Source organism: Rhinoderma darwinii, chromosome 7 (genome assembly GCF_050947455.1).
Source record: "Rhinoderma darwinii isolate aRhiDar2 chromosome 7, aRhiDar2.hap1, whole genome shotgun sequence".
Classification (NCBI taxonomy): domain Eukaryota; kingdom Metazoa; phylum Chordata; class Amphibia; order Anura; family Rhinodermatidae; genus Rhinoderma; species Rhinoderma darwinii.
This window is the reverse complement of record NC_134693.1, coordinates 128,935,033-128,952,201: the sequence shown is the minus strand read 5'-3', so window position 1 is coordinate 128,952,201 and position 17,169 is coordinate 128,935,033. Positions and strand designations below refer to the sequence as shown.

At 43.8% G+C, this 17,169-nt stretch overlaps 1 protein-coding gene across 1 annotated transcript in view; it reads left to right on the top strand.

Annotated features, from left to right (window-relative positions):
* SUCLG2 (succinate-CoA ligase GDP-forming subunit beta) overlaps window positions 1-17,169 on the top strand; it is a 154,408-nt gene that overhangs the window by 26,482 nt on the left and 110,757 nt on the right. The window contains exon 2 of the mRNA XM_075832401.1: window positions 6,206-6,347. Within this exon, the coding sequence (XP_075688516.1) occupies window positions 6,206-6,347 (142 nt within the window). The remainder of the gene's footprint in view (window positions 1-6,205; window positions 6,348-17,169) is intronic.

Below are 17,169 nucleotides of genomic sequence, written 5' to 3'. Positions count from 1 at the left end.
ACTTCTGACATGTCATAGTGGGGGTCCGAGCGCTGGGACCCCGACCAATCGCTAGAACGAAGCGGCAGAAGCACTCGTGTGAGCGCTCAGCCGCTTCGTGTCAGTTCGGCTTTTTCCGGAAAGCAATGTCTCTGAATACGGGCCCAATAGAAAGTCTATGAGCCCGTACTCCGACACATCGGCTTTCCGGAAAAAGCCGCACCGAAACGAAGCGGCTGAGTGCTCACACGAGTGCGTCAGCCGGTTCGTTTTAGTGATTGGTGGGGACCTCCGTGCTCGGACCCCCACCAATCAAAAATTCTGACTTGTCAGAAGTTTGTTGAACATTGAAGTTACCCTTTAGCATTTATAGCATATCTATAGGATATACCAATAGTGCCGGATAGGTGCGGGTCCCACCTCTGGGGTCCTGGGACCGCTACTGGCTGCAGTCACTATAGAATTCAGTGGAGAGCTGGCTGCATTAAAGGCTGAGAGTTAAAAAGAACTGAGCAAGCTGTGACTCCCATAAACTTCAATGCGGCTACCTCGCCAGTGAACTTATTGGGGACTGCGGTAACCGTAAATAAGAGAACCGGGGTCACGCACGTATCAGGCATTTATGGCATAGCCTGTGGATATGCTGTAAACGTTTAAGATGGGAAAAGCTCTTCTACAAATGAGCCTGTAAGTTTTCATTAAAGGGGTTTTTCTGGTTTTAGCAAATGCATGTTATTTCTTTTGTATAATTTAAAGTTCTACAATCTTCCAATATACTTTCTGTATTAATTCCTCGGGTTTTCAAGATCTCTGCTTGTTATTTAGTAGGAACGTTCATTGTTTGATTCCAGTGGATATAATCTTGTCCAGGGTCATGTGATGACAGGTGCTTGGCTTGTTACATGGTCATGTGATGACAGGTGCTTGGCTTGTTACATGGTCATGTGATGGACACAGGTGCTCGGCTTGTTACATGGTCATGTGATGGACACAGGTGCTCGGCTTGTTACATGGTCATGTGATGGACACAGGTGCTCGGCTTGTTACATGGTCATGTGATGACAGGTGCTCGGCTTGTTACATGGTCATGTGATGGACACAGGTGCTCGGCTTGTTACAGTATGTGTTTCGGAGCTGTGTCTCATAACGATCCAGCACCTGTGAACATCACATGACCATGGACAGGATTTTAAACACTGAAGGTTCCTACTGCGTAACAGCAAGCAGAGATCTTAAAAAGGAGTTAGGAGGAGTTAATACAGAATGTATATTTAAAAATGATATAACTTGAAATTATACAACAAAAATAACTTTAACCGGACAACTCCTTTAAGACTAAGGCCCTGTTCACACTGTGGATTTAGAGTGGTGGGATCCGCTGCAGAATTTTTCCTTCTCATTTTACTTCAATGGGAGGTTCGGGCGGAATCCACTTGAAGATCGATCAGGGCGCTTATTTTTCCAGTTCGCTGAAAAAAAATAATAATCAGCTAGCGGGAAAAAGAAGCGTCCAACTCCCATTGAAATTAATGGGAGGTGGAATTTTGCAGCGGAATCTGCAGCAAATTGTCCGCCGCGTGAACACACACACTCACACTCACACTCACACACACACTATATTTTTTTGATCTATCTTTTATCCGCAGTGGAGTGTTAGGCTGGGTTCACACAGAGTTTTTTGCAGGAGGAAAATCTACCTGCACGCCGACTTTCGCTGCGTTTTTCACCCGCGGCCATTGAGCGCCGCGGGCATAAAACGCCGCAAAATATGCTTTCTCTGCCTTCCATTGATGTCAATGGGAGGTAAGAGACGTAAACGTCCGAAGATAGGGCATGTCCCTTTTTCCCGCGAGACGGTTTTTCCACTCACGGGGAAAAAAAACTCCTCCGCCTCCCTTCGAAATCAATGGGAGGCATTTTCGTCCGTTTTTTGGCGCGGTTTCCGCGTCAAAAAAACTCAGTGTGAACTGGCCCTTAAATGCTACATTCTCTTTCTGTGGAGAACGAATGTTGTTTTTCACTTTTCGGTCGTCTTTTAAGTGCTGTGGAATGGAAAATCTGAAAAGATCTGGGGGTTGCCAGGCAGTGCCGGCTTCTCCGTAGACCCTCTACCCTTCCTTACCTGTCCTTTTTCCTGCAGGCGAAGAGTTAACAATACACGTTGCCAGCTGGGACAGACCACGGCCGTCTGAGTCTTCACAGATGTTGTACTTTGCGCTCCAGGCTTTTGTGACAAGGAAGAGATGTCGTTTTCAGATTTAACGTGTTCTAGCTGTGGAATCGCTTAAAGCCAAGTTTTATGATCAACCTTTCCTTACAAATAGATTTGAAATGCTGAACATTTGCAATCATAAAACTTTAAGGCTCGCTTTTTTTATTTTACAGTTACTTTTTTTTTTTATTGTTTTGACGACGCAAGGCGTGTTTTATGGGTCAGTAAGTTTTTATTTTTATTTTTTTTTTGTTTTTATTAAATTTTTTTCATTCTTAGCAAGAAATAACCGAACAATTTCATATATTTTACTTCGCTCTTCTACAGGATACAGAAATAATTCTGGCTGCAATATACACCGCCGCAATTAATAACGTTCTACGCAGTCCATCGATAAAAATGCCCTTTATTACAATAGTTTGTTATAGGAATTTCTTCGCTTGTACAGTTTTAAGTAAAGAGACCTCAAACGGATGAGGGAAAAAAATCTATTTTACAGTTTGCTTAAAATTACTTAGAAACTATATTTGCAATAAAACTCTGCCCGTGGCTTTGTCAAATTTTTAAATCCGTTTTTAGAATTTCTATCGTTGGGTTTGAAAAATAACTAAAATGTCGTGGTGCTGTCACAATTTAAAGAACATATACTTATAACAGTGAGACATCTGCGTAAAGGGTGATAAATGTATAATCGCAGCGGGTGCGACTGTGGGGAACCTCAGCCATTATGAGTGAGTGTCCCATGTCCCCCATTTAAATGGATCAATGGTCACGTGTGCGCACTACAGCTCTATGTATTCTCTATGGGACTGACGGAAATAGGCTCGGTCGACTGTTTCAGTCCCATAAAGAGTAAATGAAACGGTATTGCACACACGTGTGACCACCACTCCATTCAAACGGTGGAAACGGGACCCTCCGTTCTTATGATCACTGGGGTTACAAGCAGTTGTACCCGCAGCGATCCTAACCTGTGGATAGGCGATAAATTATTTTGGTGGGACAATCCCTTGAAGGCCGTGGTCCGGTATCTACTTTTTAGTGGTGTTCTGGCCAGATTGTACCCAGCAATAAATGGGCATAGAGTTGTTCGATTTCCGGGGCTTTGTGTCTAAGGAAACTTTCTATAATATGTTGGCATAGAAATCCTTCTTAGGTTGTGTTCACACATAGTGGTTTTGTGAAAATTTGGTATTTTTGCTACATTTGCGGATACCATGGCAAAAACTGCAACGTGTGATCCCATTCAAACGCTTGATTAATAAAATTGTGTTCCTTCCATCCCTCTGCCGTCTCTGCATCTGTCTTTAGGTTAGCGAGAAGAGAGGGCAGAGGGCGTGGAGTAACACATGATTGCATCATCAGACTACACAGGGTTTGGTTGTAGTCTGTAACCATGGAGACACAGGTCTGCATAGTAGCTGTATAAGCATAATGGTAAGAGATTTATAATCAAGACTATTTGCAAATTTGCTTGATTTTTCTATTTAAAGGGGTTGTCCGGGATCATGAAAAAAAAAACAGGCCAGGAGGGGGGGGGGGGGGGGGAAGGAAGCATAAAATAATGAAAGCAGCTTTACTTGCCTTTTAAATCCCATGCCGCTCCGGTGCCAAGTGCTCGCCGCCGGTCTTTGTTTTCTGAGCTGCAGCGATGATGTCACATCAAAACACGTGACTGCTGCAGCCAATCACTGAGACACTGAGGTCTGAACAGAGAAAATAAGATTCTAAAAAAACAGTCCTCAAAGTAAAAAATAAGTGCACTTTCTTTCTGAAGGTTCTCTACCCTTACAATGATGTACTTTTCTATGATCCTATAATAATCCAGAAAATCTGTTAATCTTGCACCTATCATGTCCCATTGATACTAGATTATGAAATTTTCGGAGGGGGGGGGGGGGGTCTGGCTCTACCCAATGCATGGGTGTATTACTTGGCTGCTCAGTGTCAGCACTTCTGGGGGTGGGAGCGGGAGGAAACCTGGGGGTCATGTGCACGTATTTTAGCATATCTGGGGGGTGGGGAAAATCCGCTGGCAGGACTGGAAGCACACAGTTATAAGAGGCTGGCGAGTAATCGACCCACCCTGCTTCTAATACATAAGATATGGTGGCAATGCAAGCAATTGTTGGGGATAGGGGAATGCAATAAATATACCCCACTTTGGTTGAACCCCTATCTGTGGGAATTGTACTCATTGGAAGGGATGCAGGGATGGGAACAGTGAGGCATTATTAGATTGAGGCAGTTGTATGAGGGGGACACATTCAAATCCTTTCAGCAACGAAGGGAGGGGTTTCAGCTGGACTCCCACATGTTTTATCGGTATCTGCAGATTCGGCATGCGGTACAGACGCAAGCTGCAAGGGTAGACCTGACGATTCATGCAACGGGAGTGTTGGAACATGTCGCAAAAGCGGTTACATCACGTGGGTTGATTTCGTTGGTCTATCGCAGGCTACTGCCAGAACATCTGGGGGATCTTAAGGCGCCAGTCATGGCTAAGTGGGAAAGATGTGGGCCCTATTCCCGAGGAACGCTGGGAGGCTGTCTTGGCGTCATCATGTACTCTGTCTCTTAATGTAGCGCACAGGAGGTCCCAATTATTTTTGATACATAGGGTATATAGGACCCCCTGTGTTCTGAAAAGCATGGGATTAAGGGCGGATGCCAGATGCCCTCGGTGCCCAGACGAAAAAGCGGACATCTTTCACATGTTCTGGTCATGTGGGATCTTGGGGACTCTATGGACAGAAATATCGGAGTTACTGGGGCAACTGTTCCAGGTACAGATTCCTTTTGATCCCATGGTAATGTTGCTAGGGTATGTTGGAGATTTGGAAGGGGATAGGCTACATTGCTTGGCAATTGCGAAAATACTATATCAGGTTAGGAAGGGCATTGCCAAACACTGGCTGGATGCGGAACCACCCTCGAAACAGGAAATTATAAGTGCAATTAACCATCAGGTCCTGATGGAGTACAGGATATACTCCAAAAGGGGGTCCAAGAATAAATTTGAAAAGCAATGGGCTAGTTGGATAGATCACTCTGGGTGTGCTTCCTCGGAACTCCTGACACCGCGCGACTCTTCTAGGCTAAGCTGGCAAGAGGGTCAAGGGGACTACACTGTCACATGGGGCACTGTAGAGGTCTGATAGGGGAGGAGGGGCTCCACACTAGGGTCTTGAAGTACGGAGGGAGGGGAGTTCATAGGGAGTTGGAGAGAGGAGGGGATTGGAAATCTGGAAGAGTGGGGGATAGGGCATGGAAACCTGTAGCGAAAAGGACGGCTGGGGGTAGGGAGCATTGTTATGAGGGTAATACATTCTTGGGTCTGTAAAGTACTGATGTATTAATTTGGTTGATTGCATAATGACCTGTAATGATGTGGTTATTTGTTTAATAAACTTGAACTGATTAAAAAAAAAAGATTATGAAATTTTCTATACTATCAATACTTGACACCTTGAAAACCTGAATTACCATTACTCAGTCTAAGGGTATGTTCACACGGCCAAATTTCAGACGTATGCGAGGCGTATTATGCCTCGTTTTACGTCTGAAAATAGGGCTGCAATACGTCGGCAAACATCTGCCCATTCATTTGAATGGGTTTGCCGACGTACTGTGCAGACGACCTGTTATTTACGAGTCGTCGTTTGACAGCTGTCAAACGACGACCCGTAAATTGACTGCCTCGGCAAAGAAGTGCAGGGCACTTCTTTGCCACGTAATTTGAGCCGTTCTTCATTGAAATCAATGAAGCACGGCTCAAGGTTTACGAGCGTCTGAGACGCCTCGTAAATTACGAGGAGGAGCATTTACGTGTGAAACGAGGCAGCTGTTAACAGTCTGTGTTTTCACACGTAACTGCCTCTCAGCGTGTGAACATACCCTAACAGTCGCATGGCTACGCCGGCCGTAACGAGCGCTGACGTCGTCCGATCAGAGACCAATTAGCAAACCATAACAAAAGGGGAGATTGCTAAAATGTCCTATTTTTATTTTTAGGGTGCCCAAGTGACCACAAGAAGATGGCTGAATCTGCAGGAATACCAGAGCAAGAAACTGATGGCCGATTACGGGGTCACTGTACAGAGGTTCTTTGTCGCTGACAACGCCACTGAAGCCCTTGAGGCCGCCAAGAAACTAAGTATGCATGTTTATCCATCTAAAATATATATATATATATTTTTTTACATTTCCAGCATACCAACTCACAAATTTAGTCTACAACATGGCTGTCACTAGAGGGTAAAAATTGGTGGTACCCGGTTTTCTAGCAGCCTTTAAAATTAATGGCTGGTGCATCTTCCGGTCAGACGCTGGTCACTGCTACATCTCTGTAATTGCGCAAGAAATGGTAAACTCACGTTAACGTTTTATAGCTTTTTTTTTTTGTCTGTTTATTGGAGCAGCAGCAAAAAAAAAAGTTTTGCTTTCAAAATGACTGAATCATGATGGATGCCACTACAAGTCAATAGTCTGTTGGTCACTGTTCGGATCTGTCGTCCCCAAAAAAAATATCCCGGTGTCATGGCTTCCTTTTATAAACCGAATCGATGACTCCAAAATTGTACCAATAAAAACTACAGCTCGCCCCGCAAAAAACAAGTCCTCAAAATAAAAAAAAGTTATGGGTCTCGAATATAGTAGTAGAGAGAGTAGAAAAAGATTAAAAAAATGTACCGATGACCTCATGATCTGTGGGGGTCCGACACCCGAACCCCGCACAGATCAGCTGGTCCGGTGCCTCCGTGCACCGGACGTACATGCTGGAAGCAGTTGGCTCCGGCCACGGAATAGCGGCCGGGCTGCAACATTGTATTCAAGTGAATAGGAGCAGAGCTGCAGCACGGCCGCTATGCTATGTACGGAGCCAACTGCTTCCTGCTCAGTACATAGCATTATGTGCCATAACATCCGGTGCCCACAGGCCACAGGAGCGGCTTATCAGTGTGGGGTCCGTGTGTCTGACCTGCACCGATGATATACTGATGACCTATCCGGTGGATAGGTCATCAGTTGTCAGAAGGTGGACAACCCCTTTAAGGGCCTGTTCACATCAGCGGTCGGATTCCATTCATCGGTTCCATTCAACCTTTCAGTCAGTGGAACCGATGGATGGAAACTAACGCTTCTGTTTGCATTACCGTTGATTTCAATAATAATGCTTCCGTTTCAGTTTGTTCCCATTCTGTAAAGTTTCCGACGACTACGCTATTGTTTCCGTAAATAAAACGGACACTTTACGGAACGGAAACAAACAAACACACAAACTGAAGCCTTACCATTGAAATCAATAGTAATGCAAAAGGAAGCGATAGTTTCCAGTCAGCCTTCCGTTCATCGGTTCCTTTGACGGAAAAGATGAACGGAACACGAACGCTGATGTGAACAGGCCCTAAATAGTACGGCCAAGTCGACAAAAAAATAAAAATGTTATGATTCTTGGAATGCGATGGAATAACAAATATGGAAAAAAAGATTATCTGTGTCTCCAAAGGGATAATATTTATTATTTGTTTTCTTCTAATTATTATTTATTATGATTTATCAATTTATTTGTTTTCTTCTATTTATTATTTCGTTTTATTCTTCTTCTTGCCTCATCTGGACACGATGTAAAGTTGGTCGTCCGGTTTCCTGTTCACTGATCTGACACATTGCTTTTTTGCTTATTTCAGATGCCTTTGTAGGATGGTATTGGAGATAAGTCGCGTTCTGTTTTGGGCACGTTCCTACACAATAGGTTTTCTAGGGATTATTGACAAACTTGCTCAAGCACACAGACAAAAAGAAAAATCTTATTAAGAAGTGGCATTCTTCTTCAAGTTACGAGCGGCCGGCCTCCATACAGCGTTTTCCCCTAAAATAAAATCCCCAGTACACTCATGTCTGGGAAAACCGGGTGGCGTCCGTCACCGCTCCATCATCGGTAGCAAATCTAGCTAGGTATGCAGTAAGACTTAGGGCCTGTTCACATCAGCGTTGCTTTGCGTTGAGGGGTTGCGTCGACTGCGCTATTGACTCAGTCCAATCAACGGAAGCCGGCCACAACGGTGACAAACGGAAACCATTAGCAAAGTATCTGTCACCATTGAGATCAAAGGTCATGCAAACGGAAGCTAAGGTTTCCGTTTGCCTTTCCGTTGCGGGGTTCCCCCGACGGAAAGCTCAGACGGAAACCCTCAACGGAAAGCAACACTGATGTGAACGAACGCTTACATTTGCCATTCAGGCCTCTATGAAATCTGCGTTCCTTATTACCGGTAAATCTGTATTGACAGCCTTTTTGGTTGTCACCCAGTTTTTTTTTACACATTTTTTTGTAATATCCGTCATCTAGTTAAAGGGGGTTTCCGCTTGTGAAGCAGTGATACATGTACTTCTTGGGTTTTCCAGTTCTGCCTCAGAGCCTCTGAGAAGTAAGCTCTGGGAACTGATTGTTGGTTATGGTTAACTGCTCCTTTTTTCCCTTGCACAGTTTTAACCTCTTAGCAAGACGGAGGATGTGCGTTATCTCAATATGGCGCGTGCCAGTTTCAAACGGCTGTCACCCACCTGCAATGGCCGAGATGATCGGAGATCACTCCGATCCCGTCGGTTTAACCCCTGAGATGACCGGGTCAATAGCGACTGCGGCATCTGAGCGGTTAGACAGAGGTATGCGGTTCCGTCCTTCTTTCCCCCGATGCACCCGGATAATAAATAAATAATTAAAAGTAAAAAAGGACACGGCGCCAGAATGGAGTTAGAAGATGTAAAGTTTTTCGGGGAAATTGCTTCCCAATCCAAATGCAAATACTGGCAGCTATATGCAATGTGGTACAAGCTGCTGCCGATCCCCAAACACAACCACCTTGAGGAGTTGCCTTACATAGAATGCATAGAAATAAAACAAAAAAGAGGGATACTGTAGGCGCTGCTTGGTTGAATGAACAGTTGGTTTATTGCATAAAAGCAAGGTAAACAATGCTACGCGTTTCAACGCCGGACTGGCGTCTTCATCAGGCAGATGCACCCGGAGGCCTATTGAAAGCCTCAGGTCTGCCATCATTGCTCTGTTATCCAGCCGTTCCAGAGGCAACAGTATTAATGATTTTCATCTCGTTGCCTGGTATCCAAGGGTGATGTCCATGAGGGGGCACTTTGTAGAATGCTTCACCCCATTGGTCTCCTCATGTTGGTTCTCTATTGCTGCTGTGTGCTGTTTTGTTAGGCCTCATGCACACGGCCGTGTATTTGCGTCCGGATGAATTGCGGACCCGTTTACTTCTATCGGTCCTTGCACACGACCGTGGTTTACCCGGGCCGTGTGGGGGCCGCTAATACGGACCGCAAAAACTCTGGACCAGTCATTGTACGGTGCACAATTGTGGTCCGGCCTCATTGAAATTACGTTGCATCCCTCTTCGTATATATTTACTGGTCAGATGGAGCGGGATGGGTTAATGATCATAGTTGTGTTGATCTCCGCACTGCAGAAGTTTACAGTCCCTGCCATCATGCTGCAAATGGCTCCATTAAAATAAAAATTTTTATGCGTTATTGTTCACAGCGGTATCCCAGAGTTGTGTTTTGCCCGAAAACACAAAATTGAATGATCACTATTTATTTTTTTGTTTTTTCAAAACGAACATCAATTTTATAGGCCATATTTATTAATAATCCTAGCTTAAGATTTGTTTTTGTGCAACATGAAGACCGTTCTAAATGGCTGAAGTCTTTTTGACATTGCCAAAAACTCAGCGACATCCAAAGCGCCGCTGAAGGCGCTCCGAAATGGGCTGACCCGGTGCTACGTCTGGAATTTGATCGTAGCCCTATGTAAGCGAATTGGACTGTGTTGAAATTCTAATACAGTTCAAGGTTGGGAGTTCTTTAGAGAAAATTCGAGGTAGGTGGGGGTCTGGTTAGGCGCCGCACCGTGGACTCCTCATTTTAGACATCGATGATGACCCCACAGACATAAACAATACGCCATCACTTCTTATAGTAGGAAAGCCTCTTTGCTATGCGGTACAGACTGCACACTTTACTCCACCACAATAACGTTGCTGTACACATCTTGGACTATTCGACATCCAGGCAGATATTGAAAGCCGCCAGCTGTCCTCTTCTGCTCCCGTGTATACATGCATACTCCAATACAAGTGGGCAATTGGCACCTGCCAAACATTTCTGATGCCGCTTTTCTCCAGGGGGACGAAGTATTGTCCGCCTTCCGTCAGTCATCACATGAGGTTGTTGGAGGATATCTGTTGGATTTCCCAACCAAAACCTTCAGAAGAACCTTGTCAGTCAGCAGCTCTCCTCCGATTTGTGATTTGTGAGTTTCACCTCTCATCCATCCTGTTCAGTAGGAAGGCAGAAAAGGGTATAAACGGGTTTTCTCAGAATAAATGATCGCCTATTCCCAGGATAGGTGATCGTTTTCTGATCACTGGGGGCTCCACCGATCGTGAGAATGGAGATACCGAACCCACAGATCCTCCTCACTGCACCCCTCACAGTAAGGAGGAGTTTGAATGGAGCGGTGGCCGATCACGCGTCTTCCGCATCATTCAATATATATGAGAATGACAGAAACAACAGAGCGCTGTACTCGGCTATTTCATTCAATCCTATAGACTTTAAATGGAGTGGCAGCGCACATGCTCGACCGCCGCTCCATTCAATGTCCCCCTCACTGCAGTAGAGTAGTGAGGAGGATCTTACGGTACAGGAACCCCGTTCTCACAAACGGTGGAGGTCGTAGCGATCAGAAAATGATCACCTATTCTGTGGATAGTTGATCATTTCTGATTCAGGAAAGCCCATTTAAAGGGAGTCGACCTTCCTGGACAGCCCCTTCTCTGATTGAGGACCTGCTCGCTATTGGCTGCTAAAACTCCCAGCACTCAGCGGCCTCTGCAGGGGAAATATGGTATTACATGATGATCCATTCAATGAGCGATCATGTAACCGATCAGAAGCATCTCTTTACAGCAGCTCTCCGCCCTGACTAACTAAGAGGACCCCCCTTTCTATGATGTCAATATCCCCTTATAGTTTATCTGGAGTACTTCTAAACTAGATCCCACTCGGTTATCAACAAAAATGAATCCAGAGCATATATCATACCATCAGATATAACTATCAGTTATCAAAAATAAAAAAATATACCTGAAGCACAAATAACGTCAAATAACAAATATAAATATTTATTATCCCATAAGGGAAAAATTACCCACAAGATACATACGTTTAAAACGCAAATAATTAAAAACACCCCGGATAGGAATGTCCACCATATCCCATAGTAATCGCCATAAAATGTAGCCAGGTATCTAGAATGATCAACTTGCTATGGCATAAATATTTTCATATATGGATATGCGAGATTACATCTATGTCTAAATGGGCTATTTAATTACCTGGGGTGGACATGATAAAAAAGACCCGATCCGAGGACCACCTCGACGCGCGTTTCGCTTCCTTTGTCATGACCTGCCATAGCAAGTTGATCATTCTAGATACCTGATCTTCAGGCTAAACTTTATTATACCACATACTGTTGCAACACTGCTACATTTTATGGCTATTACTATGGGATATGGTGGACATTCCTATCCGGGGTGTTTTTAATTATTTGTCTTTTAAACGTATGTATCTTGTGGGTAATTTTTCCCTTATGGGATAATAAAGATTTATATTTGTTGTTTTTGTTGACGTTATTTGTGCATCAGGTATATTTTTGGATTTTTTTTTTTAGATCCCACTCGGTGCTGTGATTATTGGCCATTGTAACGGAAACAAGTCCGAGCTGGGGGCTTCTATGTAGTCGCTGACTATTCCATATGTGTTATGTTCATTGGTGTGTGTCTCTTGTGTTTTCATTCCCCTTCAGTGTGATTATATTGAGTAGTTAGCGTTTCAGCAGTCGACGGGCACATCACCATTATATGTGACAGAACGAGATCCGTACAGCCGTAATCCCATACACCGCGCTCTTTTTATGTTGCCTCTACTTCATAACTGTTTGTACTTTTCCAAAATGACCCCATACTGCCTAGATTTACAGTAATGAGTGTAATAGGCAGGAGGACCACAAATCAAAATCTCATTTCAGATGTGAGACACTAATGTTTCGCTGACTTATTGTTCCGCGTCTTCCATTCCTTATAAAATTATAAACATACCTACCGGAGAGCGAAACGAGAAAAAAATAACATTTAAGAACCCCGCAGCCGACGTAATGTTTTCACAGTTTTGGAGATGAATCCATTTTAGTCTAGGTAAAGAATTGTTACTGAAGAAGAGAAGTTTTGCATAATGGCTGAGAATTAAACACTTCACTTCATAATTGGTATTTAGATCGAGAAATGGAGCCTTTTGTGAGTCATTTTGAGGAATGGGTCTGATTTTATTGCGTCGGCTTCTCAATTCAAGGTTTTTTTTTGTCTTAAACTTGAAATAATGTCTTGGGCTGTTTTTAATAAAAAATATTTTAAAGGTTTGAAAAAAGTCTGCTGCTCTACAGAAACAGTGCCACTCATGTACTTTGGCTTTGTCTGGTATTGCAGCTGAGCCCCGCTCAAGTGAAACAGTGCAACTATTGTCTGCGGGCTGTGTTGTGTTGCAAGTGAATGGGGTTGAGCAGCAATACTTACCACAACCCATAGACAAAGGTGGCGCTGTGTTATTTTTTTTTGTTTTTGTTTAAATCTCTGATAGTCCCTTTTAACTAATAGATCCATAGAAACGTCAATGTGACTTTTTGGCTATGATAGTTCTAGTTAGGATCAAGTTTGGACCCTCCCCAGTTCAACAAATATGTAATTTAGCTTATGTTGAGTAGATGCTGTTCAGGAATAGAAAAACATGGCTGCTGTCTTCCAGAAACAGTGCCACACCTGTCCACAGGTTATATGTGGTATTGCAGCTCCGCTCTATTTATGACAAGGAATCTAAACTGCAATACCAGACACAATCCATGGACCATTGGTGGGGCAAGTTTTTCTAGTAACCCACTGAAACACTCTTCAACCATTTGCAAATAGGATTAATTGCAAACAGGGAACAATGAATTGTGTTTAACTAAGCCAGCAATTGGTAGAATAAAGGGACACTAAATATGACAAGTCATATAGATATATATATATAATTTTTTTTTTAAAGGGTAACTAAAGTTTTTAAAAACTTTTAACATGGCATAGTGACATGTCAGAAGTTTTGATCAGTAGGGGTCCGAGCGCTGAGACCCGCCGCCTCGGGTGAGCGCTGTGCCGCTTCGTTTCTGATTGGCTTTCCATGGAAAGCCGAGCGAGTGTTGTACAGACTCAGACTTTCTATTGGGCCCGTACACCGCTCCGAGGAAAGTTGATCAGAAACGAAGCGGCACAGCGCTCACCCATACACTTTTGCAGCTTTGTTTTAGTGATTGGTGGGGGTCTTTGCTCGGACCCCCACCGATCAAAACTTCTGACTTGTCGCTATGACATGTCAAAAGTTTAGTTACTCTTTTAGGTCCTTTTACACAGGCGGATATTCTGCCTTTTAAACAAGCGCCGATCGACAATACAGCATGTCATTCGGCGCTTGTTTGCTCCATTCAACCGGACCACTGATTGCACGTATGGAGACCAACCATTGCTTAATACAATTTTTCGTCGCCATACATTGTGTCGGTAGCAAATCCTCTGTTTAGTCGTCGGTACATCTCCCCGTGTAGTGACTGTTTTTCTGGGCCCATAAAAGATCCAATCCGCTGATGACCGAGCGTTTGCTCATTTGTCGGCTGATCGTTTCTCGGTTTACACAAGGCAATGATCCGGAACGAGCGTTCGGGCTACGGCTTTATAAATTGTATGACCCCCCCTAGACTACATCCACTGATGATGCCTCATATATATAATAATATATCGGAGGGAATTCTCAGTCTTCTGTTCCTGATTCGATTTAAATTTTATATTCTATCGTAGTTCTAGGCTGGATTATCAGATTTTCTGTATCTTCAGATTGCATATTAAAATAACTTATTTTTTTTATTTATTTATTTTTTTAAATTTCTTTTAGTCTTTTTGTTTCCTTTATGAACTGCAGTGATTCCAATAATGGAGCAAACCAATTCTCAGCTGCTTTTTCAGGCACGGTTTAAGGGGCAATTGAAATAAAATTTTAAGGGAATTGTTAATCCGTTTCCTAATATTTTTTTTCTTCTGTACGTCCCCTTTAAATGGTCAATGGTCCGTACGTCATCTAAATCGTCCACGTGTTCAAATTTTTTTCCATTCGCTATAGAAGCCCTAAAAAACAATACGTGTATTCAGCGCACTTGTTCCTCACAAATCGCGTAGTCGACTAATACAATGAAAGGCGCAATTATATAGAATACAATTTATAGCAGCAGGAAAGCTAAAGACATTTTGCAAAACACATTATGGCAGGAGCTTTGTGTCTTAATGGACTGGATTGCCATCAAGAACATTTCTCACAACTACACAATGAATGCCGCCTGAGAGGGGCGAGATATTAGTTGGCTTTTTGCTGTGTTTTGTCAGTATTACGCTTTGTGAGAGTAATTCCAGCACACACTGGAGGAAGGAAGAATCGCAGATAAAGTTGTGTTAACTGCACTTTGAGGAAGGGGCTAAAGGCAATTACCCATATCTGGACGTTTACTTTGTGCCATACCACACAGGTGCCATCTGAGCCACCAGGAGATTGGCCAATAGGGCCGTTCTCCATCCATAAATCTTCCTTCTGACCCTTGTAGACTACTTGGCCTAGTTGCGGGCCTATATACCTGAAGAATCCTGTATTGACGCTTCCGTTCTACTACCCTAAAAACAAATTTGCCTCCAAAAATGTGCCACTCTTGTCCATGGACTGTCTGGTATTGCAGCTAAGCTCAATTTAAAGGGTTGCCCCAGTTTGGGGGCTGTTCTTTATACTGATGACCTATCCACAGGTAAGTCATCAGTATATGATCGTTGGGGTCCGACACCCGGACCCTGCACCGATTTTAGCTCTGCAGGGTCAGTGCCGAAAGCAGATGTCTCCGACCACTGGTTGCTATACGGAGGTCAGAGCCCTCTGCTTCCGGCACCAACTCTGCATAGCTTTCGGCGTCCGACACAGCTGATCGGTCCAGCTGTCTGACCCCCACCGATCATATACTGATGGCCTAACCTGTGGGTAGTTCATCAGTATAAAAAAACAGCCCTCAGCCTGGACAACCCCTTTAAGTTAATGCATTGCCAGACAAAGCCCGTTGGCAAGACTGGTGCTGTTTTTGGGGGGAGAAAAACAGACTGCAACCCCTTTAAGTGATGTCCCTGTAACACGTGTTACTGGTTCCATCCTGGGGGGTTTAGGTCAATCTCAATCCACCACCACGGACCACAGGAAACCTGAGTTTACCCATTCTAGACCAGATCTTACGGACTGTACTTGTGAAATATTTTTACGTTTTTCATTGTGTTGTGGATGTGAAATGGACTGGGGTTACCTAACCTTAAAGGGGCACCCAACCAATAACTGAATGGACAGGAGATAAACTTGCCCACTGTTTTATCAGCCTCTAGGATTTTCTCCATATTCCTGAAGCAAGCCGTCTCGTAGAAATTTTACACAGCACACTAGTGGTATTTTCCTTGTGATCTCATCAGATGGATGAGTGGGCGTGGCTTAGCCGAGGGAGTGGGGAGCTGCAGTAGCCCAGCATGGCCGCTATACAGTGGTCAGAGCCTTCTACTTTCGGCAGCTATAACAACTGATCGGTGCGAGGTCCAGGTGTTGGACCCCCACCAGTCATACTCTGATGACCGATCCTGTGGATAGGTCAGCAGTATGAAAAACTGACCCCAAACTTGACAACCCCTTTAAGACTACTACCATCAAAGGCGTGTGATTGTTGGGAGTCCCCGTTACAGATTTTCCATTGGGGCTCAGAAGCTTGAAGTTACGCCTTTTGACTGCTGGGATTTTTTTTCTTTTTTGGCTGCTCCTAGTCCTTGCGATAGTGCAGCGAGGTCGTATATAGAATATTTTATATTTGTTTTTGAGAACGAGTACCGTCCTCTCGTTAGGACAATTGAACACCTTAAGTGGAAACTTTATTCGATCTTCTCCCAGTAAATACATGACTCCTGTCTTTTTCTTGCTACCAGATTTAGCATTTCAATTATGGGCCTTTCAACAACCGCTGTGGGAGAAATGAGCAGAACTCTATCCCAGATGTCTTAGAACACAGAAGAAGATATTTAAGTCGTCAAGTCTATAAATTGTCTTAAATTTCCCCAGGGACGCTATTTCTTTATTCGCCACACGCTTGACAGTGTCATGGGGACGTGGACTTTAATACATATTAAACGGAAATGCCCAGAAAAACCTGTTGTATTCATGGCTCAGACATCGATATGTCTGTAGGGCTGTATTCACATCTGTGTAAGAGGCTTCTTTGAAGATTCCGCCAGATTTGAAGGAAAGAAAAGCACAGCATGCAGCACAATTTTGTTCCCACCAGACCTCATGATAAGTCAATGTAGTTCATTGGGTGCCGGTGGTATCTGTTGTACGACGTACTAACTGGAAACCACAACACAGATGTGAACAGTGCTTAAGGCCTTGTTCTTAACGCTTGTTCCTTGCGCTTAACAAAAAACGGCTGAAAATACGGAGATGTTTTCAAGGGCTCCTGGTTTTCAGCCATTTTTTTCTGCCTTTTCTGCGGCTGTTTTTGGAGCCGTTTTTCTATTGAGTTAATGAAAAACTGCTCCAAAAACGGCTCCAGAAGTGATATACACTTTTTTTTTACGTGGCTGTTTTAAAATATATTCTTAGACTTCACAGTGAGCCAACGTATGTGTCTTCACCTCTTTTGGCCAGATAGGAATACTGTACGGCCATTGGGGAATTGCCGGTTTCCTGAGAGGTGCAGGTCTCAAAGCGGTATATATGACTGCCAGGGGTGGAACTAGAAAATTATG